This window comes from Phascolarctos cinereus, unplaced genomic scaffold (assembly GCF_003287225.1).
Source record: "Phascolarctos cinereus isolate Bilbo 61053 unplaced genomic scaffold, phaCin_HiC Scaffold_1;HRSCAF=81, whole genome shotgun sequence".
Taxonomy (NCBI): Eukaryota; Metazoa; Chordata; class Mammalia; order Diprotodontia; family Phascolarctidae; genus Phascolarctos; species Phascolarctos cinereus.
In genome coordinates, this window is record NW_027555514.1 from 176,990,487 (window position 1) to 177,018,063 (window position 27,577).

General features: G+C 36.0%; 1 protein-coding gene across 2 annotated transcripts in view; it reads right to left on the bottom strand.

Moving 5' to 3' along the window:
* Positions 1-27,577, bottom strand: part of PDE3A (phosphodiesterase 3A) — a 382,388-nt gene that overhangs the window by 162,909 nt on the left and 191,902 nt on the right. For both annotated transcript variants that reach the window (XM_020994229.2, XM_078155239.1), the window contains exon 2: positions 15,545-15,595. In XM_020994229.2, the coding sequence (XP_020849888.1) occupies positions 15,545-15,595 (51 nt within the window). The remainder of the gene's footprint in view (positions 1-15,544; positions 15,596-27,577) is intronic.

The following is a 27,577-nucleotide window of genomic DNA, read 5'->3' on the forward strand; positions in this document are numbered from 1 at the left end:
CTCAGATGGGAGAATACAAGCAATATTCATGTGGCTGTTTAAGCGGATTCAAGCAAAATTTCAAAGTTTGCTGTCTCTTTTTTCATTTGGACACCTAATATGTCTAAATAAAATATGATTTCCTGCATATTCTATGAGATCATTCAATGATTAGAAAGATCACTGAGATACAATACAATACACAAACCAGATTCTCCATGAAGTACTCTTAAATTCCAGGTTCGAGAATGGAAAAGACTAATTGGATAAGGCAACAAAATTTTGTAAGTAGCTATACAGCATGTCAAAAATAAATTATTATTTTATCAATGTTTATATTCTTTTAAAAAATGAAAATTCTGGATATGTTACTGAATTAGGATTTTCATTCTTTAGTTCTTTAATGTGCAACTTGTTGAAATAGTTGTGACACTTAAAATGAATTTTAAAAATATTTTATGGAAAAGACAAGCTAAAATAATCATTTAGCAAACATAGGGAATAACCGATTACGGTATGTGAAAGCATAGAGAACAGTAATGAGTAAGACACAGGCTCTGCATTAGAGAATCTTGCAGTCCAACGGGAAATATAAATATACTGAGGGACAGCAGTGTACGGAAAGGAAGCTAGAGTGAAAGTCCAGTGTCTTGAGTGTGAATACCAGCTCTTTTGTTCATGTGTTACAATGGGCAAGTCACACCCTTTCTAGACCTCGTGCAAAATGAAGTGATGGATTAGCTACTTAAAGTCATTTTTACCTCTAAACTGATGATCTTCTGATAAATTCTAACTTGAATTTTGACAGGCTTGCCTCATATTCTGAACTTTAAGTGCCCTTTGACAAATGATGAGTATTTAGGCATCATCAGGTACCATCACTGCAGAAAAAACTATTGATAAACTTGGGTAGGGTTAGGTTTTACAAAACACTTTCACTCCAGCATAGTTAGCAAAGTAGTGACTATAAGTTCTACTTAAATTTTTTGACAGCATACTTGTGATTTACACACACACCACACACACACACACACACAAACACAGACATTAGTAGCAGCACAATTTGTGTAGTATATTGAATAGATATTGAAGGATACTTCATTTGCTTTTCTTTTTCCTCTCAGAAAAAAAAAGCAATGATAACTATATTTAGCATGGCATCAGGTTCCTTTTTGTTGCTTCTAGCTCTTGAAGATGATCCTGGGAAATCTCTTGATAATATCCTATATTCAGACTGTTCTGTTGTTTTGAACATCTTGGGCACTGACTCTTAGGATACAAACATCTGCTCCTTCCTAAGAGGCTTTTTCATTGTTCTCTTGGGACGAGAGTGTCTTCTCTTTGAAAAACCCATATCAAACATTCATAAAACAGTTTCCAGCAAGATGAACAGTCTGATCATTATACTCTTAAAGAATGTACAATTATTTCAAAAACTTTATAAATGGGTCTTACGAGAGCATATAACAGAAAGCAATAGTACTCATTATTGATACATCTCAGATTTTGTAATTTTTATCTTGCACTTATGGCCATTTCTAGGCATTGTTGCAAATATGGCATTATCTGGACACATCCTGTCATTGGTACTCTGAATGCAGTAGATAACAGATGTGGTGTGACTCATCTGGGTTTATGCACATCACAGAGAGTACAGATGTGTAAGACATCCCTGGGGTGCAGACTTTCCAAGGAGATTGAGAGAAAAACAATGTCAGTTATGTATGTGGTAGTTCACTCACTTCTTCCTTAAGTCACTTGCTTTTGAAAGGGCTTTGGTCACAGAAAAGGGCTACTTTTCCATGAGAAACTCATCAAACTCTTACAGGACTAAAGGAAATAAAGTGAGAATAACAAAGTGAAGTGAAAGAGTTATCATCCCTTGCAGTCTCCCATCTTTCAGTGCAACTATAATGAAGAAAGACAACCAGTTTCTACAGCCCGTTATCCCAGTGATGTTAACTGCACACATCCAGCTGCAGTTTTATGGGGAGCTGGGGTAGCTAGAATACCTATCAATCCTTTCTGTCCCATGACCCAGGGATTAGAGCAGGTAGTGGCATCTAGGATAAAGGAATTGAATCCAACCTGGAAAAAGTTTCTACCTTCCAGAGGGTCTGGGTCCAAGAAATATATATTCTACAACTACATTACATAAAGGTAATGCTTGAGCTTCTAAAGACTTTTATCTAACCTGGTTAAATACTTTATAAACTAATGATCTTGGGAGAGGTAAATCAATAAGGCACATGGCCAGTAACATGAACATGAGCTACTCGGGGAGCAGGTAAAGGGAAAACAATCCAAGCAATCTCATGAATAGAAAGACAAATCCACACCATCTAGATGAAGTCAGAGATGCAGACCCAAGAACCAAACATGTAGAAATACAACTAAAGGCTCTCCCTTCCAAACTAGTTGCTTGAAATCTACTTGCCAGTTGTTTGAAGAAGAAGTAAGTTAGCTGAAAGTTATAGCAATCCCTAATTGCCACATTCCAGAGGAGGACAGGAGGGTCCCATAACCAATGTATAACCTGCTATCCTCTCCTTCCCCTTCAAATAATTCCTGTGTTGAAGGCAAGACTCTCTGTGAGACAGGTCACCTCTTCTCTCAATTCAATGGCATCCATGGCCATACTGCCCTCTACTCTTCCTCAGTCTTGAGTCTCACTCCCCCAAACAAAATAAATTTGTCTGAATATTTTTACATGAATGAAATTTGCATGAATAATTGCTAGTTATGATTCTTACTTTGCTTGAAGCATTAATTAAGGAACCTGCTTCAAAAAAGCTTACTAGTAATGATCACAGGTGCCATGTCCTTAATAATTACATTTCATTTTCCTCTATGGCGCAAAATGTTTTTGTAGGTAGAAGTAAGGTGAATGCCTAACCCTTTCTCAAAGAAAAAGTCCTTGGCTAGACACCAAAAATGAAATAACCTTTGGGGAAAATTTCTAGGAAAAAGCTAATAGTTTTATATGATATGATGATATTTGAAAATATTTTTAAAAGGAAAGGAAAAGACATTACTCTTGGAAAAAAGTGAGGCACAAAGCCAGCCTCTCTCAGGGCCCAAATTAGTCCTTGGGAGTAAGTCAGGGACTTTATATATTTGAACCATCAAAGTTCCCAAATTCATCTGATAGAACAGAGCCCTAGGAAAATCTGGGTGCTTTTCTCTCTTTTTTAATGTATTAAAAGAGGACACCTCAATAAATTTATAAGGCACCCTTCTAGGTAAGCTTGGAAGAAGGAAAATTCAGAATAATTTAAATAACTCCTCACTGTATATAATCAAATAAGAATTATTCAACTCAGAAAGCCTTAACCTGTCACCAGCTGAGATTATTACCAAGTATGTGTTTAAATAATAATCTTCAGTAACCGTTATTATTGAACACATTTTCCTTGAAGAGATTCCTAAGTAGACAGGAAAGTCAAGAAAAAAGACTTCCATCAATAATCCTCTTTCAAGCTTGAAATAATGCTGTAAAAGTTAACTGGACTGCTCAGATGCTTATTATAGAATTTTTGCAATTTTAGAATTCTAGTTATGTGCAAAAATATGAAACATGTACCCAGTGGAGAGGTCACAGCTCATGAGCAAGTAAACTGGATGCCTAAGGAATATAAATGACTCCAATTTTCATGAATATCTAAATATTTTGGGATACCATTTCTTGGAATATAGTACTACTTCTGAGAATGAATGAAAAGCATTTATTAAGTGCTTATTATGTGCCAAACACTGGTGATACAAAGATATGAAAAAGACAGAGAGAGAGAAAGAGACAGAGACAAAGACAGACAGAAAACATGATGACTGTCCTCCAGGATTTATTTTCTAATGGTGAAGAAGACATGTATTAGGGAAGAGGAAAGTTTTATTCTGAGAGGTGAAAGTTTTAGTAGAGTGGTAAGGTAAATGGCCAGATGTCTGGATGTAAAGCTACAGCACTGTCTAGTATCTAGGCCAGCCAATAAATATAGTGGGCTAATTGGGCTGGTTTTCACACACTCAGTCACAGAACAGAGCAACTAGGTCAGACCCTTAGGCAGGAGCCCCATAGATAAGTGGATCGATTTCCCTGGGGACTGGGACATGTATTCAGGAAGACCTATGTGTAAAGATCCAACTTTCAAGTCTGGTGTGAAAGAACAGTGGAAGAAAATGACGAGATGGCCTGCGTGGACAACTTCATGAGATATAATGCTTGAGCATTATCTGGTGTCTAGAGCTCAGCCAGCAAATAATAATAAGTTAAGTGGACTAGTTTGCACAGACTCAGATACGAGTCCCTGTCCTGGACATTTTCAATGTCTCTCAGCATTTCCTCATCTATATAATAAGGAAATTGGGTTAGATTATCTAATGTCTTTCTACCTTTAAAATCCTATTATTCTCCAGTAAACTAATACAATACAACAAACATGAATTAAGCCAACTACAATATATGTAGAGCACTGAGTTAGGTACTGAGGTGATAACATTTAGATACAATAAGGAATGTCTGACATGGATAGGACCTAGACACAACTGATCTCAAAATAATAAATTAAGAACAAACATATTTATAATCTTAAAGACCTTGACAATCTCTAAATATTGGTCATTAATAACTAATTCCTAATGCATTAAAATGCTATTTCTAGGAATTTATTATATCAGTAATGTGGGGACTTCCTCCTATGACGAAGATAGCAACATATCGTGGCTTTCTGACTCTTGCCTATATAGTCCTGGGAAACCTCCACAGTGTCATCATCTAATGTACTCAGAGGGCCTCTTCTAGTGCTTTTGACATTGAGTGAATGCTAGTGGAACACATAGGCTGTCCATCAGTTATCCCTTGCTTTCAGCACATAAGAGGCTTACCTTTTCTCTTCAGTTACAGATCTCTGACCATATCACCTAATAGATTATCCAATTCTTTTCTACTAAAGTACTTTATATATATAAAATGGTTTTCTGTGATCTTCAACTTAATTTATTTTAAATTATTCATTCAATCACTGAAATTAAATAATTAAATTAATTAAATCACTGACTCAAACAAATATAGAATTCCCAGGAAAATATTGATATTAAAATAACAAGCCTTTGTTTCAGATAGAAAATTGTTTTTTTTTTTCAAAAAGCTTTACAATTTCCCAAAGGCAATACAGTTTGTTCTCCTCCTACTGCTCAGCTCTGGGTCCATTTGTAATGCCTGATGTACCATGTTTAGGTGCTGTCCATCCAACTGCATATCAGAATATGGACTAATCAACAAGCAAAGGGATAAAAATGCAGAAGTTTATAAATTCGGTAATCTTCTCTCTTACTTGTATAATCAATCAGCCATTCAGACTCCCTGATTTTCTTGACCAGTTTCTTGCCTATTTATACTCTTCTACCAAAAAAAAAAAGTGTTATCAGTGCTATTAAGGCCCAGTATTCTTTTGACCTAGGGACTTTTTCCCTCATGGTTAACAGACTACCCAATGGGCTGAATACTAATTCACTATTATGAAATAAACAATTTTGCTTGGGAGGATGCTATTTAACAAGGGCTAACAAGCAAAAGGGCTCTCAGTAGGAAACTTCTAATTTAGTTCAAACATAAAAATCTGTTTTTTTTTAAATTTCTGTATAGTAAAAGTAGAATTATTAACAGTAACGTCAAATACATGAGAGCTAGATGATTGTTTCAGAAAGGAAGATGAATTGCCAATTAATACTTGTCGTAGGCCTAGTCGTGCTTGCCATGACTTTTGAAAAAAAAGAGAAAAGGACCAAGCAGTGTTCCTTTGCCCACTAACAAGGGAGAGAGAGAGAGAAGGAGGGTGGAAAAGGTGGGGGAAGGAGAGAGAGGGAGAGAGAGAGAGAGTGAGGGAGAGAGGGAGAGAGGAGAGAGGGAGAGAAAATAAAAAGGAACAGAAAGTATAAAAGACAGATCATAGGATCTGTATGTTAAAGTCCTACCAACTACATTTAATCAAATGAGATTACATACTCAGATCTAGGTCTACCTAGCTTTGCCCTTTTCAGACCTGGAGCAAGTATTCAATTTTTTGCTAGTCAAGTTCTGTTATAACTGAAGGCTGATGATTTCTGACCCCACTCCCCAAGCTCCTTTTCCAAGGAAGGTGTCAATTTAGAGTCCAAGGGGTCCTAATTAATGACATTGTTGCTTCCTCCATCTCATCAACCTAAAGATGGAGGACTATTCTCTCTTGAGATATATTGATAATAATAATAATAATAATAACATCAATAACAAATGTCAATATTTGCAAAGAGCTTTATGTGTTATCTTGTTTGATCTTCATGACAATTCTGGGAAGTAGATGTTATTATTATCTCCATTTTGCAGGTGAGAAAATAATCTAAGGGTCAGGAAAGTGATTTGTCCAGGGTCACACAGCTAAGAAGCATAAAAGGTAAATTCAAACTCAGGTGTTCCTGATTTTAAGTGTGGCATTGTATATACTGTGCCAACTAGCTTCCACTGTTCTGGTCAAAGTTTTATGCCCCTGGCTGAATAGCTATTAACTATTTATTTTCAGGGATGGCTAATGTGGTCAAGGACCTAAAAAATGGGGCATGAAGGAAATTAGAGATTCATCTAAATTATAACTATCATTGTTTGTTTTTAAGAATTAAGCACTAATACCTACTTGAGCTTCCTCTGGAGCTATGTCTACTTATTAAGAATTAGAATCCACTTTTTAGATTTCTTGTCCTCCCCTTACTATTTTATCCTGTATCTTTAGGACAACTGCTATATGTAAAGAGGGTCTATGTGTTTCTGGAGGATTGTTTCCTTAGGATTTGTCCAATATTTGGATAGTCAATTGCTGCTGGGAATATATCATGGAACTTTTTTCCCCCTAAGTAAGAAAACAAGTCAACCAGCCAGGAAGTTGAAAACGAACTGGCAAATATGCAGACAGCTCTGCTGCCAAGAATGTACAATTAATGTCTACATATAAGTAGACGTCAAGTATTTTTACTGAAAAGCAAAAAAGGACAGTGTGTGCTTTTCCATATAAATGGCAAATAACAGAAAAAAAAAGCTCAATGCTATTTCTCTCAATGCATCTCTTAGCTTCTTACATGGCATTATCTTGGAGGAACCAAAGTATCCTGGAGAGATAGGATTCTGGCATCAGAAAAGTTCAGAGTTCAAATTACAACCATGCTGCTTAATATGTATACGACCACGGGAAAGTCATAATCTCGCTAAGCCTTGGTTTTCTCCCGTGGGCATATTTGTAGTACTTCATTCACAGAGCTATTGACAAAGTATGGGAAAGTGTTTTACTGAACAAAGTACCATATCAATGGCACTCATTTTTATGAGTATTGGACTTGGAGTCAAGAAGGCCTAAGTACCTAAGTACCTTTGATGATAGCTGTGTGACCCTTGGCAAGCAACTTCACCTTCCTCAGACTCAGTTTCCTCATCTATAAAATGAAGATAAAGTAACACCTAACTTACAAGGTTGCTGTGAGCATCAAATGAAATAACATGTACCAGTGCTTTGTATACCTTACGGTGATGTGATACACGTGTGTGCTTGCGTGCGTGTGTGTGTGTGTGTGTGTAGAGATAACATGCATACATATATTTTCATATTTTATATATGTGTATGTATATATATATATATATATATATATATATATATATATATATATATATATATATATATATATATATATATATAAAACAGGTATATAATATATATTACATATATATGCTAGCTGGTGGTGGTGGTGGTGGTAGTAGTAGTAGTAGTAGTAGTAGTAGTAGTAGTAGTAGTAGTAGTAGTAGTAGTAGTATAAAGATGATAAGAAAGAAGTTGAGAAGAGCCCTATTCCATTGAACCTACTCTCCAGAAATATCAAAGCTGCAAACAGTATAAGAACAAATGGATGAGGAGCTAATGGTCCTTAGCTCCCTTTCTCATACCTTGCTACCTTAGCTAAGTTTCCTGCCAAGGTAAAATGACCTCACAATCAGACATTGCCTCTTGCTCCTCCTGGCCTTGGGTACTAAACAAAAATATAAAATAGGTAATGTTTATCTTCAGTGCTTCCCATCTCCATTTCACTGTAATTGTGCTAACCCGGCCCACAACAACTGATATCATTTCTACATTGTCAGAGTCCTCTACCTACCTTCTAACTTCCCTGTTTTCTAACTTGATTTTTCTTCCTTCTCTCCTCCCCTTAGTGGAGGAAATCCCCTTAACAGTTGTTTCTCTGTATTATTCTTCTTATTCTACCTCTTGGAGATCTCATCTACACTCACGTTACATGGAATATGTGTCTGTAGGTAACAGAGGCAACAGAGACAAGATGTTTATTCCTAACCCGTGTACTACATCATTTCACAATAAATGTATTTTCTGTGTTTTACAAAATTATGGAAGATATCCTAGAAAAGAAAGTTGAAAAGGTAGTTGTATCAAACTGATTGGTTACTTTCCTGTGCTGCATTATCACAAGCACATGTGACTGGACAGCCACCATGGAAAGAATAGTGAAGACTTGGGCACTAAGAGATAACCCAACAATGGGTTACTTGGCAGCAAAGAAACACTAGAAGATAAACCCTGACCATTCCATTATTGAAACTCTACAGCAAAAGTCAGAGCTTGACAAGAATGATAAATCAGTGGAAGATCTGATCATCTTATTGTATGAGACTACGTTGTTGTCATCTGGGTTCAGTTTGGAAGATTCCCCAGACACATGCCAATAGGATCCACAGGATGATCAAACTTAGTTTCCCTTCATCTTGCAGTAATAGAACTCACTATTGGTATATAAATTTATCAAGGCAAAAATCCTTTTTCCAATATGAATTCAATTCTCTTTGATATATCTTTTAAATATAGACTTAGAGTTTTCTAAAAATAAAGCTTTTGGTATTTGGGGATTGAAAAATTGTCACAGACTTCTAGTATGTAACTACATACTAGAAACAAAAAGAAAAACAATAACTAATGCTTATGTAGTGCTTTATGGTTTGTAAAACTATTTACAAATATCCCAGACTGGGATCCCGAGGCTGGGAGGTAGGCATTATTGTCATCCCCATTTTACTGTCAAGGAAACTGAGGCTGACAGAGCAACTTGCTCAAAGTTACAGATTGAGACAGTGTATGAGGTAAGATTTAAACTTGGGCCTTCCTGATTCCAGTGCTCTGAACAGTTAAGAAAGAGGGTACAGTCCTTTGTTGGTGACTTATACAGGGGCATTTTCCCTTCGGTGTTGTCAGTGAAATAATCAGTCTACTTTTGCCTTTTGCTTCATTAGGAGTGTTAGATGCTATAAATTCACTCAATGATTGGCCAACAATAAGTCCCACACCAAACTGCACCTGGACATTACTTGGACCCTGATTGACTCAGAGTGAATGGAAAAATATGAATTGTTTCTGTTTTGCCCCAAAACCCTGAAGGTTTTCCCCTCCTAGTTTGATTTTTTTTTCCAGACTAGGTTATTTTTTTTTCTGAACTACGTTAAAGGGCCATTCTTTGCCTCATCAGTCAAACTAAGACCTGCTAAAGACCTTAGCTTTAAAAGACCAAGATCTTCTATTCCATCCTGGGACATCTCCAGTCATCTTGATGTTTATCTGGCCACCAGATGCAAAGGAAAAAGTGAGCCTGGTGACTTTGTATAGCCTTCCCTCACTTAAACCTAATTCAATTGCATGCCATGGTATCACCTCCATGATGTCATAGCACTCCTCAAGAAAGAAGGGCAAAGAATGATAACAATCTCCCTTCCTTATTTTGACCTGAAGGAGAAAGATGTTTGATCTAGGTTTATCTTTGAGTTCAGTTAACTCAAAGAATTAAATTAGATAAACTTTTATTAAACATCTAACACGTGCATAGCAGGTTTTTGTGTGCATGGCAGGTTTTAAATAAATGTTTGTTGACTTAATAACTAAAATCTATCTGAGACATATGAGTTAGGAAATCAGATGCTAAGTTTTGGGAAGAGGAAGAAGGTCAGACTGTCTAGAACTGAGAATATTTGAAATAAAGTAATAGACAATATCTGTAAAGATAGGTTGTAGCCAGATTCCAAGAGGCTTTAAAGACCAAACATAAGAGGTTTTTTATTTGTTTGTTTGTTTGTTTTTATCCTAGAGGCAAGAGGTAACCACTGTCAAAGAGAAATGACATGGTCAGACTTGTGTTTTAGGAAGTTTATTTTACCAGGTCCATAAAAGAGGATGAACTGCAGAGAGGAAAAAGCAGAGGTAAATAGATGAATAAGAAAACTATTGAAATAGCTCAAGTGAGAAGTAAAGGCAGTATTGATGGGGTATGGGATCTGGACTCCCAAAAAGAAAAGACCCTCAGTCCTTGAACTTTCCCACAAATTTCTGGAACCCAGCCCCTTAACCCAGATCCCTGACATTCACCTGAGGCATTAGAGTCATCCCTGTTGTAGTTGTCCTTCATTTTTGAAGAGGACCAACATGACATCACTATGCTAGAGTCAAGTTTGAGTGTGTGTGACTGTGGCTGATCAGACCAATATGAGCTTGGAATGTTCTACCACAGGTCAGGCACAAATAGTCTGTGTGAACCTCTGAGGTGGATTCTCTAAGTTTGCATTATCTTGTGTTTCTCTTGAGCTATTTCAATTCTGCTTTGTTCATAGAGAACGGCAGCTTTTCTGATGTGGGCATGCCATGCTGAGCAGTCCTGTGCCAATGTCTCCTATGTCACACAATCAATTCCAAAGTTCTTAAAGTAGACCTTGAAAGTGTCCTTGTATCGCTTCTTCTGACTACCATATGAATGTTTGCCCTGTGTGAGTTCTCCATAAAATAGTCTTTTTGGCAAGCATATGTTTTGCATTCAAATGATATGGCCAGCCCATTGTGCTCTCTCAAGCAGAGTTTGAATGCCTGGCAGTTTGGTTCAAGAAAGGACCTCAGTGTCTTGTATCTTATCCTGCCAGGTGATCTTCAGAATCTTCTGAAGACAATTCAAATGGAAGTGATTCAGTTTCCTGACATGGCGCTGGTCTGCAATCCAGGTTTCACAGGCATACAACACTGAGGTCAGCACATGGCTCTGTAGACCTTCAGCTTGGTAGTCAGTCTAATACTTTTTCTCTTCCACACATTCCTTTGGAGCCTCCCAAACACTAACAAATATCAATGTGTAAATCCCTGGAAAGTACATTACCAAGGTAATTGAACTTATCCACAGCATTCAAAAAGTCTCTATTTGCTATAACCACATCCTTTCAACTGTTCTTTCACTGTGGCCTGACCCAGCCCAACCCTTCATTCTGTTACCTCCAGACCATCCCAGGCTGCTTGCCATTCCTTAATCCCATCCAGATCTTCCCAAGGTTTTTCTGAATAAAAGTGTCAATCTTGCTCCCATTAAATTGCACAGACTCACTAGGAATCTTGCCCACGCCAACCAGTGTCATAATAAACTCACTACTTGGACTGAAAGAAGGCAGAAGTAGTCAAATTCTTTTAAGGCAGACCTGCACCCTCTATCCTTGCATTTCATGGTTCCCAGCACTCCTAGACCACAACAGTCTGAACTAGATTACTGTCCATATGAGCAGAGAGAAGGAAAGGGATGGAAAGGATATTGTAGCCATAGATTCAATAAGACTAGCAAATTGATTGGATTTAGATGTCAGTCAGTTTCCAAATTAAGCACTTACATTGTGCCAAGCACTATGCTATGAGCTGGACATACAATGAAAGGCAAAACATGATCTCTCCTCTCAAGGAGTTTATAGTGTATTGGGGAAGATAAGATGTACAAATGAACTATATGTAGGATAAATTGCAAATAATTAATAGAGGGAACTCATTAGTATTAAGGGGATTGAAAAAGTTTTCCTTCAGAAGGTGAGATTTCAGCTGAGACTTGAAAGTGCCCAGGAAAGCTAGTAAGCAGAGATGAGGAAGGAGAACATACTAGATATGAGGGACAGCTAAGGAAAGTGCCTCGATGTGAAGGGTCAAGACTAGCTCTCAGGCTACAAAGGCTGGGTGACTAGCTGGAAGGATGGTTCCTTCAAAAGAAATAGAGAAGTTAGGAAGAAAACTAGATGGGAGGACAGACAACAAATTCCTATTTTAGATGTGTTCAGTATGACCTGTGTGTGGTATAATGCCCAATACACAATTGGTATGCGGATCCAGGAACTTATAAAGTAAATCTTCTGAGCCCAAATTAACCAAAGACATATTCAGCTCTATTAAATTGTATCTAATTTGATTTGGTCCAAACTTCTATTAACTGGTCAAGATCTTTTTGAATTCTTATTATGTCATTCAGTATTAACTATCCTCTCTAGTTTTATATCATTTGAATATTTGATAAATATTTGTCATTATTCAAATCAATGATAAGCTTATTAAACAGCACACTATGGAACACAAATCCCTTGGGCAGTCCACTAGAGACAGCCTTCCAATTTAACATGAAATTTTTAATGACTACTCCGGGTCTGACCATTGAACCAACTTTTAATCTATCCAATTTTATTACTGTGTAGCCCACATATTTCTATGTGTTTCACAAGATTAGACTTAGAGACTTTTTCAAGTTCTTTAATAGAATTTAGCTAAACAGAATCTACAGTATTCACCTCATATACCAGTCTAGTAACCTTCCCAAACAAAGAAAATGAGGTTAGGAGGTTAGTCTGGCATGATCTAAATACAGTCACTTCTGCTGTGCAAAATGGTGCAACAAAAACCACAGGGCTTATGGGGAAAGTGGGATTAAGAGAGCAATACTAACGAACTTGTCAATCACACACATAAAAATGACACACACAAAAACCACACACCTAATAAAAATGGTAGCAGAGTTTTATACATGTTAAATTGTTAAGAAATACATAAATACTACAATAAACAGTGCTGGTACTATAACCTTGGACTCCTGTTCACCCTGTATGATGGTTCCTTTCCATGGACCAGGCTAGCAAAGTCAATGAAGGCAGCCTTAGTAGGGCATGTAGGAGGAATGGCCATGGCAGAAGGTGGGTGTGGGGGTGGAGTGCACAGGTGAAGTCCATCCCTCCTCTGACTCCAGCTCCTACCATGCCAGAAGATAAACAAAAAATATGGCACTTTACTTTGAAAAAGACCTGAAATAGCTTGTGGAAATGGACTTTACAATGGTTTGCTCTTACAAGTTATTATGAAATGGTTCAGTTTTCTGCATTCTCAAAGATTCTTGAAGATACACTCATACATAAGCAAACACAAAATTCAAGTTATGCTAAAATTGTTCTCTAATATATAAATTGCATTTGAACAAATTTGTGTTTTCTAAATAAAATACAGTTGAACTGACTACACATGCTACCTCATTATGATCACAATTAACTTTTCTAGATATTCATTAACTATCTTGGTAATGGTACATTATCTATTTTTTTTTCCTAAGAATCAAAGTTAAATTCATTAGACTTTAGTTTGCATATATCATTCTCTCCCTGATTTTTTTTCCCCAAAATCAGGGCCACATTTTCCTTTCTCCGATCTTTGAGACCTTTTCAATTTTACACAAATTTATAAAGTTTACTGATAATAATTCACAATTCTTATCTTCTAGCTCTTTCAGTAACAGAAAATGTAGTTCATCTGGGCCAGGTAACTCAAATGTTTGTGGGGTAGCTAATGCTTTCGTGTTCATCTTGGGTAACAAGTCACCCTATTAGTCATTTTTGTTGGTTCTTCCATTGTAATACAAAAATAATTTTCCTTGACAGAGAAAAGGAAAGAATAAGAGCTCAGCATCTATGCCTTATATCATGAGTTTTCTTCATCCTAAGCCTGAGTAGCTTTCTTATCCCTTCTGGAAGTTTTCATTCATCTCCAATATAGCCAGAAGTAGGCTGGTAAATATTTTAATAACAGACCCCCTGGGGAAAAATATATGTGTGACACTTTTAAATTTAATCTGCATTATTAACATTATTACTTTCTTACAGCTAGACAATCAACAAATCAATAAATCAATCCCTGATTCGTAGCATTTGACAATTTCGAAGGTGCAAATGCTCACATTGAAAAGTTTAACAGTTCAGCATAACCTGAATATCAAAATAAAAAACAAAAGGATACTTTTTGTTATCTTTAGTTATGTGTTCTCTCTCTCTCTCTCTCTCTCTCTCTCTCTCTCTCTCTCTCTCTCTCTCTCTCTCTCTCTCTCTCTGTGTGTGTGTGTGTGTGAGTGTGTGTGTGTGTGTATGTTTCATTCTTCTGATTTTTGAGAGTTTCCCATCCCTTCTGGGCTGCCTTTCCTGGCAAAATTTTAGTTATTCTATCATTTTGGAAATAAATATCACCAACAAAATTTTTAAAAAGAGGAATTTTCCCTTTTCTTAACTTAAAATAGAACCCTAATTATCTTATGTCAAATACTCATAAAACTAAAATAAAACCTTCATAAAAATTTTTGAATCAGGTCTTTAAAAAGCAAAAATATGCCACAAATTTTGCTTTTTTTTCTCCTGGTTAGGATATAAAACAAAACAATGAAAATAACCTAGTAAGGTAGGAAGGTTTCTTTTTATAATGATAATAGGGCCCTTTTCATCTCTCTGTTTTATTAACAACTAACTATGGCTTTAGGACAGACTGATTATTTCAGGTAGTTATGCATTTGTCTTTTAATATATTTAACCTAAAACAACAAAAATAACAAATATAGTTTGATAAACTGCCAACAATTGATAATATTAATAGAGAAAGTGGGTTTCTACTACTGCTCATATGGGCCCAGGAAGGCAAAGACAAAAACAAAGAAACAATAAGTATATTCCAGAATCTCCATAGTAGAGCATGCTTTGGGGGTAGCAAAAAACTGCAAAGAAGTGGTTACCTGTTCATTAGAGGGAAGCTAAAAACCTATAACATATAAGTGCAATGGAATAAAGAATTCAGAAGAAGATGAGAAAAATTGTATGAATTGATGCAGAGCATAAGGAAAAAAACAGAACCAGCATAATGCTCATGATGGCAAAAAATGTAAATGGAGAAAAGAACTAAAAAGAAGTCAAAATTGAAGTGATTGAAAAACTCATAGAATTCCTTGTCCATGACAGAGAAACAAAGGACTACTGAAACAAAATATAATACACACTTTAAAATGTGCACTGTTTCAAATGTATTTGCTTAATTGTCACAGGGAAGAATTCAATAAAGAAGATTACAAGCCTTGAAATGATTGTGTTATACATTTAAACAGACATCAATAGAATGCATTTTTTTTTAAGGGAGAGAAGATTGGAGATTATCAACCTAAGCATAGTCCCACAAGTTCTAACTGTCACTGTATGAGTGTGAAACGTAGTCATATCCATATGATCACCACAACATTCTTACTAATAATATATTTCAATCTATCACTGGGTACTATGATGTTTCCTATTTCTTTCCCTTCAACTATACTTGAAAAAAAAAGTTAATCTCTTTGAGCATTAGAAAAACTCATCACCTAGATCTATATTGTTAGGAAAATATAAGGAAAGAAAGAAAAATCAATGACTGACCTGTGACCCTCTGTACACTCGTTTGTGGTCCCATTCAGAATGTCCCATGAGCTGAAATGACAAAAGGACTAGCATAAATTAAATATTATACAATATTTCTAAGATATATTAACTTTTTTCTAAATTAATTATTCATCTGATCTTCAAGATTCTTAACCAAACAAGGGACAGAGAGGATTAGAAAAGATAAAGTAGAAAATTTCAGTTATACAATATTGAAAATGTTTTGTACATACAAAATGAATGGAACTATAATAAAAAGGAAGCAATTTATTAAGAAAAATATTTGCTATCAATTATTTGATAACTGTTTGACTTCAAAGACACATATAATTAACACAAATATATCAGACCAAAAGTATTCCTACTAGATAGGTGGTCAAAAGATAAAGACAAATAGCTCTCAAGAGAAAAAAAATGAAAACTAGTAACAATTACATGAAAGAATGTGCCAAAACACTAATAAGTGAAATATAAATGAAAATCACTTCACACCCCCAAAACTGTCATAAAAAAGATGGGAATTCTCAGTGTTAGACTATGGAAAGACAAATACCCTAATATGTTATTGATAGAGCTGTGTCTAATCATTTTCAAAAGCAATTTCAAAGTACGGTAAGAAAATAACTAAAATTTCCATATTCTTTTTACTCAGAGATCCCACTACCAGGCATATTTCCAAAAGAGGTCAAAATTAAAAAGAAAGGTCCAAAATATATTAAAATATTTATAGTGGTATTTGGGAGTGGCGGGGTAGGGAAACTATCTAAACAAATTGTGGAAAGGAATATATAATTGAATATTATGGTTCAGGTAGTAATAATGGATATAAAGACTACTAGGTAAGTATGGACAGCCTTATATAAACAGATGCAAAGTGAAGTAGGTGGAACCAGAAAATTGTGTGTGTGTGTGTGTGTGTGTGTGTGTGTGTGTGTGTATACACACACAATAATTATAACATTGCAAGTGTAAAAAATAACAACAAAAATTGAAACTCAATCTTCTGTAATTATAATGATTTATTTTGGTCACAAAGAAGAGAATGCATCTCTCCCTCCTTTGCAGAGAGGGAGGGAGGGTAGGATGAGTGGAAGGATAATATACTTTGTTGGACCTTATATGTTGGATCTTTTCTTTGTATTCTCTCTTACAAGTGATAACTTTTATGTAGGGGAAGAGGAGACTATATCAACAATATTTTTGAAATAAAAAATAAAGTAATAAATTAACCCACAAAATTCAGCAAGTAAGGAAAAGCCTTGGAAATTAAGGAAAATATAGCTATGATGGAAAATTAAAATATTATGGAAATTATAAACAAACAAAAAAGAAAAGAAAGAAAAAATTCCATTTCCCAGCTTTACTATACAGACTAAATTTATGAATCAGAGTAAGAACTCCCATACACATAAAGTCAAGGAGGTAGGCATGATTATTTGGAATATGATTTTTTTGAAAGGAAGATTTATTTAACAAGTTTCCCTTAGTGCAATACACCTAAAAGGAAATCACAATACAATGAATGATTTAAATTAAGGCTTCAGAACTCGAAACAAACACCAAGACCAAATCCTCAAGTATTTTGTTTCAAAATTGTCCCCATTAACTTAAAAAAAAAAAACCTTAAACATACGTACCTTAGAGGATAGTAAGTGAAATAAAATAGAACAGGCCAAATGTTTCACTTTTCAATTGAAGATACAGTTCCTATATTTGTTTTGCAAAAAAGCATGTCTCCCAACATACGTCTCAAACAGTGTTCCACATAATGTGGTATAAGAGCAACATTTAACATAATTGAAACTGCTTTAATCTAAATTCACTTACTGCTTAAGTACATGCCTACAAAGTAACTACGTTGAGAAAAGTTGGAATTGTTTAACAGTTATAGTCTTTACTCAACTTGGTTGTTACATTCTAGATAAATGGGTTTTTTTTGTTCTGTGTTCAAAAATACTGAACCTGAAGTTTTTAAAACAATCCTGATTTCACTTACAGGAAGCATAAATAACAAGCTTGTATTACAAAACTATTAAAACTTCATTTTTGTTTGTTTTTTCTTTTTTGTAGTTGTTTATTTTAAACTTAAATACAAAGTAAGAAAACAAAAAAAATTGCCATGTACATAGCAGAACATGAGAGGATTCAGTATAAAACAATAAATTTCCATTTCAAGAAAACATATATAATAACTGCTAAACACTGTTTTTAAAGTTGCCTATCTTTGCTTCCTTGCTGGTTTTCATTTGTTCTCTGCTGTGTACTTTTTACTTTATTTTTCCCTTCTCTCCCTCCTCAATCTAAATATATGCATATGTGTGTATATATACCCATAAATAGATATCTATAAACATACACACATACACATGTATAAATATACATATATACTCATACAAATATATGTAAGACCAGATTTAACTTATTTCCTCCTATCATCTGTTTCTCCTGAGGTAGATAGCATCTTCATTCATATGTCCAAGTCTTTCCATGTTTTTCTAAATCAACCCACTCATCATTCCCTACACCGTTCCTTTTTGGATTCACACATTTTCCTTCATAGAATCTTTGAGATTAATTTGGGCATTTATAATAGAATGAGTTGATTGCTCAAAGTTATTCTTAAAACAATACTGCTGTTACTATAGAATGTTCTCTTGGTTCTGCTCATTTTGCTCTTCATTGTTTCATAGAGGTTTCTCTATGCTTTTCTAAAGTCATTGAGCTCATCATTTCTTATAGAAGAGTAATATTCCATCATGAACATATACCACAATTTGTTTAGCCATTCGATAATTGATGGGCATTTCCACAATTTCCAGTTCTTTCCCACTACAAAGAGAGATGCTATAAATATTTTAGAACATGTAGTATCTTTTCCATTTTCCCTAATCCTCTTGGGAAATAGACCTAATAGTGGTTTTGCTGGGTCAAAAGGTATAGGCAGTTTAATAACTCTTTGGGCATAATTCCAAATCTTTCTCCAAAATGGTTGGATCACCTCACAGATTCACCAAAATGAATTAAGGTTCTAATTTTTCCATATACTTGCTAACATTTTTTTGCTTTCCTCTTCTCTCATTTTAGCCAATCTGATAGGTGTAAAATGATATTTCAAGGTTGTTTTAATTTGCATTTCTCTAAATAATAATGATTTAGAACATTTTTTCATATGACTATAAGTTGATTCGATTCCTTCATTGGAAAACTGCCTGTTCATATCCTTTGACTATTTATCAGTTGGGGAGTGGAATATAAATCAGATAGAATTAGTTCAAATTGTTATTACTTAGTATACTGAATTTCTGTGGTAAAGTTTCCCCTGATGCAATTTTACTATGGAACACTTTCTTGTAAATTCTTTAGGTATTGATGAAAAAATGTGTCACGGACTTTTTTTTTGTGGAGGAAGATGTTTTTAAGCAATTACATTACCATAGTAAATATCTATTTCTATAAGCTAATTAAATCTAACTGATATCAATGGATGCCTCAGGGCTTCCTCAAGAACCATGAGGAAAGATGTAGGAACCACCCTATGAGGACCTAGTCTGCCAATGTGAACGGGGATCGGGGTGGGGGTGGGGGTGAAGCCAAGATGGCAGAGTAAAAGCAGTGACTTGCTTGAGCTCTCCCTCAGACTCCTCCAAATGCCTATAAAAAATGGCTCTAAACAATTCTAAAGCAGCAGAACCCACAAAAAGATAGAGTGAAGCAAATTTCCAGCCCAAGACAACATAGATGGTTGATCAGAAAGGTATATCGCGTCTGGCTGGAAGCAGAGCACAGTGCAGCATGGGCACACAGGCCACAGGGAACCTGGAGCAGGGCTCAGAGAACTGAATCACAGGCAGATGTGGTGGTTTCCAGACTTCTCAACCCACAAATGTCAAAGACAACCTAGAAGGTGAGTGAGAAAAGTTTGTTTCTGCAGTGGTGAGAGAGGAGCATGGGGTCTTAGCTCCAGTTGCTGAGAACATGGCTTCCGGGGTGACAGCTGCCTCCTGAGCTTCTGGGCCACAGACTGAGGGGGAATCAGGTGGCTGATCAGAGGGGGATTGCAGGGATCTCTCTGCTGGTGCAGGATTCTCTTGCTTTGCCAGTGCTTGGATCTGGGTCACTGCTCTGGGTGGTGATCCTGGGGCTAGGAGGAGCACTGGTGTAGTGGAGCTTGTAGTGGCTGTGAAGAGTAAACCCTCACAGTTCTAAGACAGAAAAGACTGCTTGTGGTCACTCATAGACAAGAGCACAGGCCATGAAAGGAGTAAACACCTCGCTCATAGCACCTTGGAAGAACTGAAAATTTACAGGTCCCTAGAAGTATCTCTGAAAACAGCTGCACAAAACCCCTGAATCTTGGGACAGTACATTCTCTACACTGGAAACAGACTCCTACCTTAACAAAGAGTTTATGACTCAGGTAATTGACCAGGATCATGAGCAAGCAGTGCAAAAAGAGTCAGACTATATTATCTTACTTTGGTGACAAAGAAGATCAAAAATGTACAACCAGAAGAAGACAACTAAGCCAAAGTTCCTACTTCCAAAGCCTCCAAGAAAAATATGAATTGGTTCCAGGCCATGGAAGAGCTCAAAAAGGATTTTGAGAAGCAAGTAAGAGAAGTAGAGGAAAGAGTAAGAGTGATGTTAAAGGAGACCTAAAAAAATACTGAAGAAAATAACACCTTAATAAATAGCCTAACGCAAATGGCAAAACAGGTCCAAAAAGCCAATGAGGAGAAGAATGCCATAAAAAGCAAAACTGGCCAAATGGAAAAGGAAGTCCAAAAGCTTACTGAAGAAAATACTTCCTTAAAAATTAGAATGGAGCAATTGGAAGCTAGTGACAATTTGAGAAATAAAGGCACTGCAACACTAATCCAAAAGAATGAAAAATTAGAAGAGAATGTGAAATATCTCATTGGAAAAACAACTGACCTGGAAAACAGATCCAGGAGAGAGAATTTAAAAATTATTGGACTATCTGAAAGCCATGACCCAAAAAGGAGCCTAGACACTGTCTTTCAAGAAATTATCAAGGAAAACTGCCCTGATATTTTAGAACCAGAGGGCAAAATAGAAATAGAAAGAATCCACCTATCACCTCCTGAAAGAGATCCCCAAAGGAAAACTCCTAGGAATATTGTAGTCAAATTCCAGAATTCCCAGGTCAAGGAGAAAATATTACAAGCAGCCAGAAAGAAACAATTCAAGTATTGTGGAAACACAATCAGGATAACACAAAATTTAGCAGCTTCTGCATTAAGGGATGGGAGGGCATGGAATACAATATTCCAGAGGGCAAAGGAGATAGGATTATAGCCAAGAATCACCTAGCCCACAAAAATGAGTATAATCCTTCAGGGGAAAAAATGGATATTCAGTGAAATAGGGGACTTTCAAGCATTGTTGATGAAAAGACCAGAGTCGAATAGAAAATTTGACTTTCAAATACAAGACTCAAGTGAAACATGAAGAGGGTAAACAGGAAAGAGAAATCATAAGAGAGTTATTAAGGTTGAACTGTTTACATTCCTGCATGGAAAGATGATATTTGTAACTCATGAGACCTTTGTCATGAGTTGGAGGGGAAAAAATATATGTATGTATATAAGATAGATAGATAGATAGATAGATAGATAGATAGATAGATAGATAGAGATAGATAGATAGATAGATAGCACAGGGTGAGTTGAATATGAAGGGATCATATCTGGAGAATGAAATTAAGGTGTAAGAAAGGATTATACTGGGAGAAGGAGAAAAGGAGAGGTAGAAACGGGTAAATCATCTCACATAAAACAGACAAGAAAAGGCTTTTACAGTGGAGGGGAAACAAGGGAATGTGAGAGGGAATGTGTGAATCTTATTCTCATTGGGTTTGGCTCAAGGAGGGAATAACATACACTCTCAATTGGGTATGGAAACCTATTTTACCTTACCCTACAGGAAAACAGGGTGGAAAGAGACAAGAGAGCAGCAGGATGATGGAGGGGAGGGCAGATTGGGGGAGGGGGGAATCAGAATCAAACACTTCTAAGGAGGGACAGGGTCAAAAGAGAGGATAGAATAAATGGAGGTTGGGATAGGATTAAGGGATAAATAGTTAGTTTTTCACAACATGACACTATGGAAGTGTTTTGCATGACTATATATATATATATAACCTGTATAAAGTTACTTGCCTTCTCAATGAGGATGGGTGGGGAGGGAGGAAGGGAGAAAATTTAGAACCTAAAGTTTTAAAAACAAATGTTAAAAAAATTGTTTTCACATGCAACTGGGAAGTAAGATATACAGGAAATGGGGTATAGAAATCTATCCTGCCTTACAGGAAAATTGAAGGGGAAGAGGATAAGGAAATGGGGTGAGAGATAGAAGGAAGGGCAAATTAGGGGAAGTGGTATTCAGAATGCATGCCATCTTGGGGTGGGGGAGATGGGGAGAAAATCTGGAACTCAAAATCTTGTGGAAGTGAATGATGAAAACTAAAAATAAATAAATTAATTAATTAAAAAAGGCGGGGGGGGAGAAATATTGAAGCATAAACTATAAAAATTCCATTATCAGGCTGAAACATACCAAGGACCAAATGGCAATGTTTTCACTATGACATGCCATTAAGAGCTAATATATGTCTACTACACAATTAATTGAAATAATTTAATGTGACAGGATATTTACCTTAAAATAAAGCATTTGGTTGTATATATGTGCACATATATCATGTATATGTATTGTGTATGTATATAGATGTTAAAGCTGAACTAGATGGATAAAATGATTTTGAAGTTCTTCTACAAATAAGCACCTCCTTACCTCTTGCTCCCCAAATTGCTATTTAGCAGTGACATCAAAATTGCCATGTTGTATACTGGTCATTCAAGAAATGCCAAATTATTACACTATCAATAATTTAAAAGTAACTAAAGTCAAAAACTTTACCAACCTTTATGAAAGTAGAAACTGCTCTGGAAGTCAAACAGCACAAAATGTTACAATTATAATTAATTATATAAGAGCAAATAGTACCTGACAGTACTACTTGAAATGTAGGGACTTAAAAAGCCTTAAAGCCAAGAATAAAGTACAGGGAGAATCGATGCACAACTTTTTGTTTGCAAAGAAATTATGTATTCAAATTATGTATGCAACCTCTAAGGCTGAAATGCAACAGAGCATGGATCAATTATCTGCCACTTGTGATAATTTTGGCCTGATGATTAAAACCAAGAAAAGAGGTTCTCCACCAGCCAGCACCACACCATCTATCCATGGAACCAGCAGTTATAGCAAATGGAGAAATTTCAATGCTGTGGATAAGTTTACTTACCTTGGCAGTATACTTTCTAGGGATATACACATAAATGATGAAGTTGGTGCATGTATTGCCAGAATTAGCTCAGTATTTGGTAGTCTCCGAAGGAAAGTGTGGGATAAAAGAGGTGTTAGGCTGCCTTCCAAAATTAAGGTCTAGAGATGTTATGCTGATGCTGATGTCATTGTTGTATGCCTATGAAATCTGGACAGTATACCAGCAACTTGCCAGGAAATTGAATTGTTCCATTTGAATTGTCTTAGGAAGATTCTGAAGATCCTGACAAGATAAGGTACTGGACACTTAGGTCCTTTCTTGAGCTGACCTGCCAAGAATTCAAACCCTACTGCAGAGAACACAACTCTGATGGGCTAGCCACACTGTTCAAATGCCAAATGTATGTTTGCCTAAAAGATTGTTTTAAGGAGAACTCACACAAGGCAAGCTCTCACACAAAAATCAGAAGAAGTATTATAAGGACATTCTCAAGGTCTCTCCGAGGAACTTTGAAATCACTTGTGACATATGGAAAACACTGGCACAGAATAAATGTAAATATATACATATTAATCAAAAACAAGGTAGTTTTGGGTGGGGAAAAGCACTAGTGTTTAGAGGAAACAATAATGGCTTCATCCAGAAGATAACACATGAACTGTATCTTAAAAGAGTAGAGGAACTTTTTGAGTTGGGTATAAGAAAGGAGTACCCTACAAGCATAGTGGACAGCCGGTACAAAAGCATGGAAATGAGAAATGGAGGATTGTGTATGATGAACAGAAAGAAGCCAAGTTTGGCTAGATTGAAGAGTAAAGAAGGGGGAGTTACGCACAGTGAATCTGGAAAGATAAGGTGGGCCTAGGTTGTGAAAGATTTAAAAAGCTAAACAAAATTTATATTTTTACTCTAGGAACAATAGGAAGCTATTAGGGTTGGTTAAGTAGAGCAGTCACACTGTTAGATCTAGACTTTAGGAAAAATACTTTGGCAATAATGTGTAGTACGGACTAAGGTAGTAGCAGACTTGAAGCAAGGAGACCAGCTGGGAGTCTGGTACAATAATCAGGCAGAAAATGGTGAGAGCCTAAACTAAGGTTTTAGTTTTAAGAGTGGAGAGCAAGGTTGATGCAACAGATATTGTGGTGGTAGAAACAGCAAGATTTGGCAAATTACTGGATATCTGGGTGAGGGAGAATGAGAAGTAAAGAATGCTGAGGTTATGAAACTGAGAGCCTGGAAGAATGGTGGGGACTTAGAAAGAAATATGGAAGTTTGGAAAAGGGCAGAGTCTTTGAGGGGAAAGATAAGGAAAATTTAAAATTGCAGCAAATAATGCTACGATTTAAATAATCCCAAACTGTATACAGCTACAAAGGTCTGTATCTTTAATGCCAGCAGTATCTTGGCAATGACAAATGGCTGAGTCCTACACTATCATAATCTAAGACTAATTATAATTAGAAATAAGCTGAAAGCTAATAATGATTTGTAGTAGGCACAAGTATGTTGTAGTACCTTAACAATAATTACTTGCAAATGAGAAATAGCAGAACAGACATTATGAAGCATACACAAGCCCGGGAAAGGGAATGGGCTGGATATACAAGAATGAGAAGCAATAGATTAACAGACCAACGTTAACACTGGTAACACCAAAATATTAAGAAAACCAGAAGATTTCTATATCAGTGTAATGAGCTATGTGTGGATAATACAGTTCAGAATCCCTTAGATTGACTAATATTCATTCAACAAACACAATAGATGTGCAACAGCGCATCAAATAGTTCTAAATAAGAAAGTTTACTGACATTGATCTATTTAGATTAGAAGGTTCATAATCTCAGAAATGGCCAAATGAAATGTTTTTAAGGTAAGGGGATAGGAACTGGACCAGTGATGTCATTGGTACAGGGAACTCCCAGGTAAGGAAATTCCCTCTGCCAGTGAAGGTTGACCACCTCCCAAAAACATGTATACTTAGAGAACTGCCCATATACCAGAGCACTAAGGGGTTAAATGACTTGCCAAATCACACACCAGATGTATTAAAGGCAAGATTTGAACTCAGGTGTTCTTGGCTCTAGGGCCAGTTTCCCAACCACTATTCCCTGCTGCCTCTTATAGAGATCTAAGTAAAATTATATAATGATATTTTCTAATAAATATGATTTCTTGTTTTCTCATCTATGAAATGGGGGAAATAATAGCAACTACTTCCCAGGGTTATTGTGTGAAGATCATATGAGATGACATATAAAGTCATTAGCATGCATCTGGCACATAGTAGATACTTTATAAGTGTTTGTTTATAAGATTATAATAGTAACAGATTATAACAGTAATTTAGGTGAACAGAGTTAAGTTTGCCCACGGTCACACAGTTGGTAAGTGTCTGAGGTCAAATTCGAACTCAGGTCTTTCTGACTCTAGGCCCAGTATTCTATCCACTGCCCACCTAGCTGCCTGGCTGTTTGTGCATATATGTTAGCTATCATCATCATTATCATCATCATCATCATCATAACAGAATATTTTAAAAAGTTTTAGTGATACTTTTTTTAACATTAGAGTAATAGCCTCCTCTCAATAACCAAAGTGGATTTTTTTTTATGAATTAGCATTCACATTTTACAGCATCACAAGCCTTGATTCAAAGTGAAATACACTCATCCCACAGCCATTCAATCACCACTCCCTTCAGACCAGCAAATATATTCACTTGAGTGCTTAGCTATTAATAACGGCTTGCTATAAAGATATTTTTAAAATATATTGCAGAAGAGACTTGGGATATAAACCATTTGCCACAAATGAGGGAAAATACTTCCAGGGGTTTGAAATAATTTTCTTATACAGGAAATCCCTTTTCCCTTCCCAGGTCCAGGTGAAAGAATACTTGATTATATAATAATCTTCCTTCTTGGAGAAGAGATATGAATCCCTCCCCTCCCCCCCCAAAAAAATAGTGTTTGATTTCAGTTAATCTAAAATGTGACCACTTTGAAATTTAAAGCTTTCTTGACACAATCCAAGACCTAGCCATCCTTATGGAATAAGTCCCTTTTCTTAATAAAATTCTGTACCATAACCTTTGGCTCATAATATGTTATACTGGACTCACTTCCAAGGAAAACAAAATTGTTGCCAAACATAGGATTAAAAAAAAAGTTTATGGGATAAACAAAAAATTTGTAATGGAAACAAAAAAGGCTTTCTCAAGCACAAATATTTTAATAATTCTATGAGAAATTAAGATAACTAAAAGTATATTTCTGTAGGTAGAAATATTTTTCCACTATGATTTCCAAAAATATTTATTGTAGTGTTTTTTTCCCTTGTTTTTGTTTGTTTGTTTTTGGTGGCCTAGTGGATACAGGATTGGACTTGGAGTCAGGAAGATCTGAGTTAAAAACCTGCCTCAGGTGCTGCCTGTCCTGAGAGAAGTCATTTGAGCTGCTTCCTCATCTGTAAAGCAGTCATAATGATAGTACCTACTTCCTAAGATGTTGTGAAGATCAAATGCATAATTTCTTTTTTTTTTTGGTTGGGAAATGGGGGTTAAGTGACTTGCCCAGGGTCACACAGCTAGTAAGTGTTATATGTCCAAGGTCACATTTGAACTCAGGTCCTCCTGAATCCAGGGCCTATGCTCTATCCACTGCACCACCTAGCTGCTCCCTCAAATGCATAATTTCTGTGAAGTACTGTGTAAACCTTTGTTGTTCAGTCATTTCAGTTATGTTCAACTCTTCATGACCCTGTTTGGGGTTTTCTTGGCAAAAATACTGATGTGGTTTACCATTTCCTTCTCCAGCTCATTTTATAGATGAAGAAACTTGGGCAAATTGAGTTAAATGACTTGCTCAGGGTCACACCGTTTTTAAGTGTCTGAGGCCAAATTTGAACTTCACTCTAGGCCTGGTATTCTACCCTCTGCCCACCTAGCTGCCTGGCTGTGTGTGTGTATACATGTCAGCTATCATCACCATCATCATCATCATTAATTTTTTGCAGTTTGCTGAATCTAAAAGAAATTAGAATGTTTAGGTTTTAAGGATTTCTCCAAAGCTAAGAGTGAAAAAGATTCTAAATTTAAGAACACTAATGAGAAGTGAAATTGAAACCAAAAATAGTTCAATATGTCATCATTGGACATAAAGTTTTTGAAAATTTAAATGACAATGGTAGGTAATAATTGTCCCCTGTTGTGCTCTTCAATATTCTCTTTAAAGATCAAAATCTTATTAAGTAAAATAAGGCACTGGGCCATATAATACCACCAAATTAATACTGGTGTTAAAGAGATGAGGCTTTTGCTGCAATGAATGGTTTGGGATCCTTTCTAGGAACAGCATAATTTTCCAAAAGAAGTCCAACATGACCTTCCTCCTGCTCAGTTTTTAATCCAGCCCACTGAATTTAATACCAACCATATATTCTAGCCTCATAATAGCACATCAAGGCTTTTAAAAGGAACTCTCTCCTAAAAGATAGGCAAATCATAGATGCTGGTGGAGAGATAGCAGATTACAGAACAGTAATCTTGAAGATTTTAAAAGTAGTGTTCTTTGTTTGGCTAAAAACTCCACTTTTGAAAAAGAAGTCAGCTCTAAAGGTAAGCTGAGTCTGAACAGGTACTAAGCAGGGCACCAAAATCCACCAAGAGAAGGAGCTGAGACCACTGTAAAAATGCTGTAAAGAGGTAAAAGAAT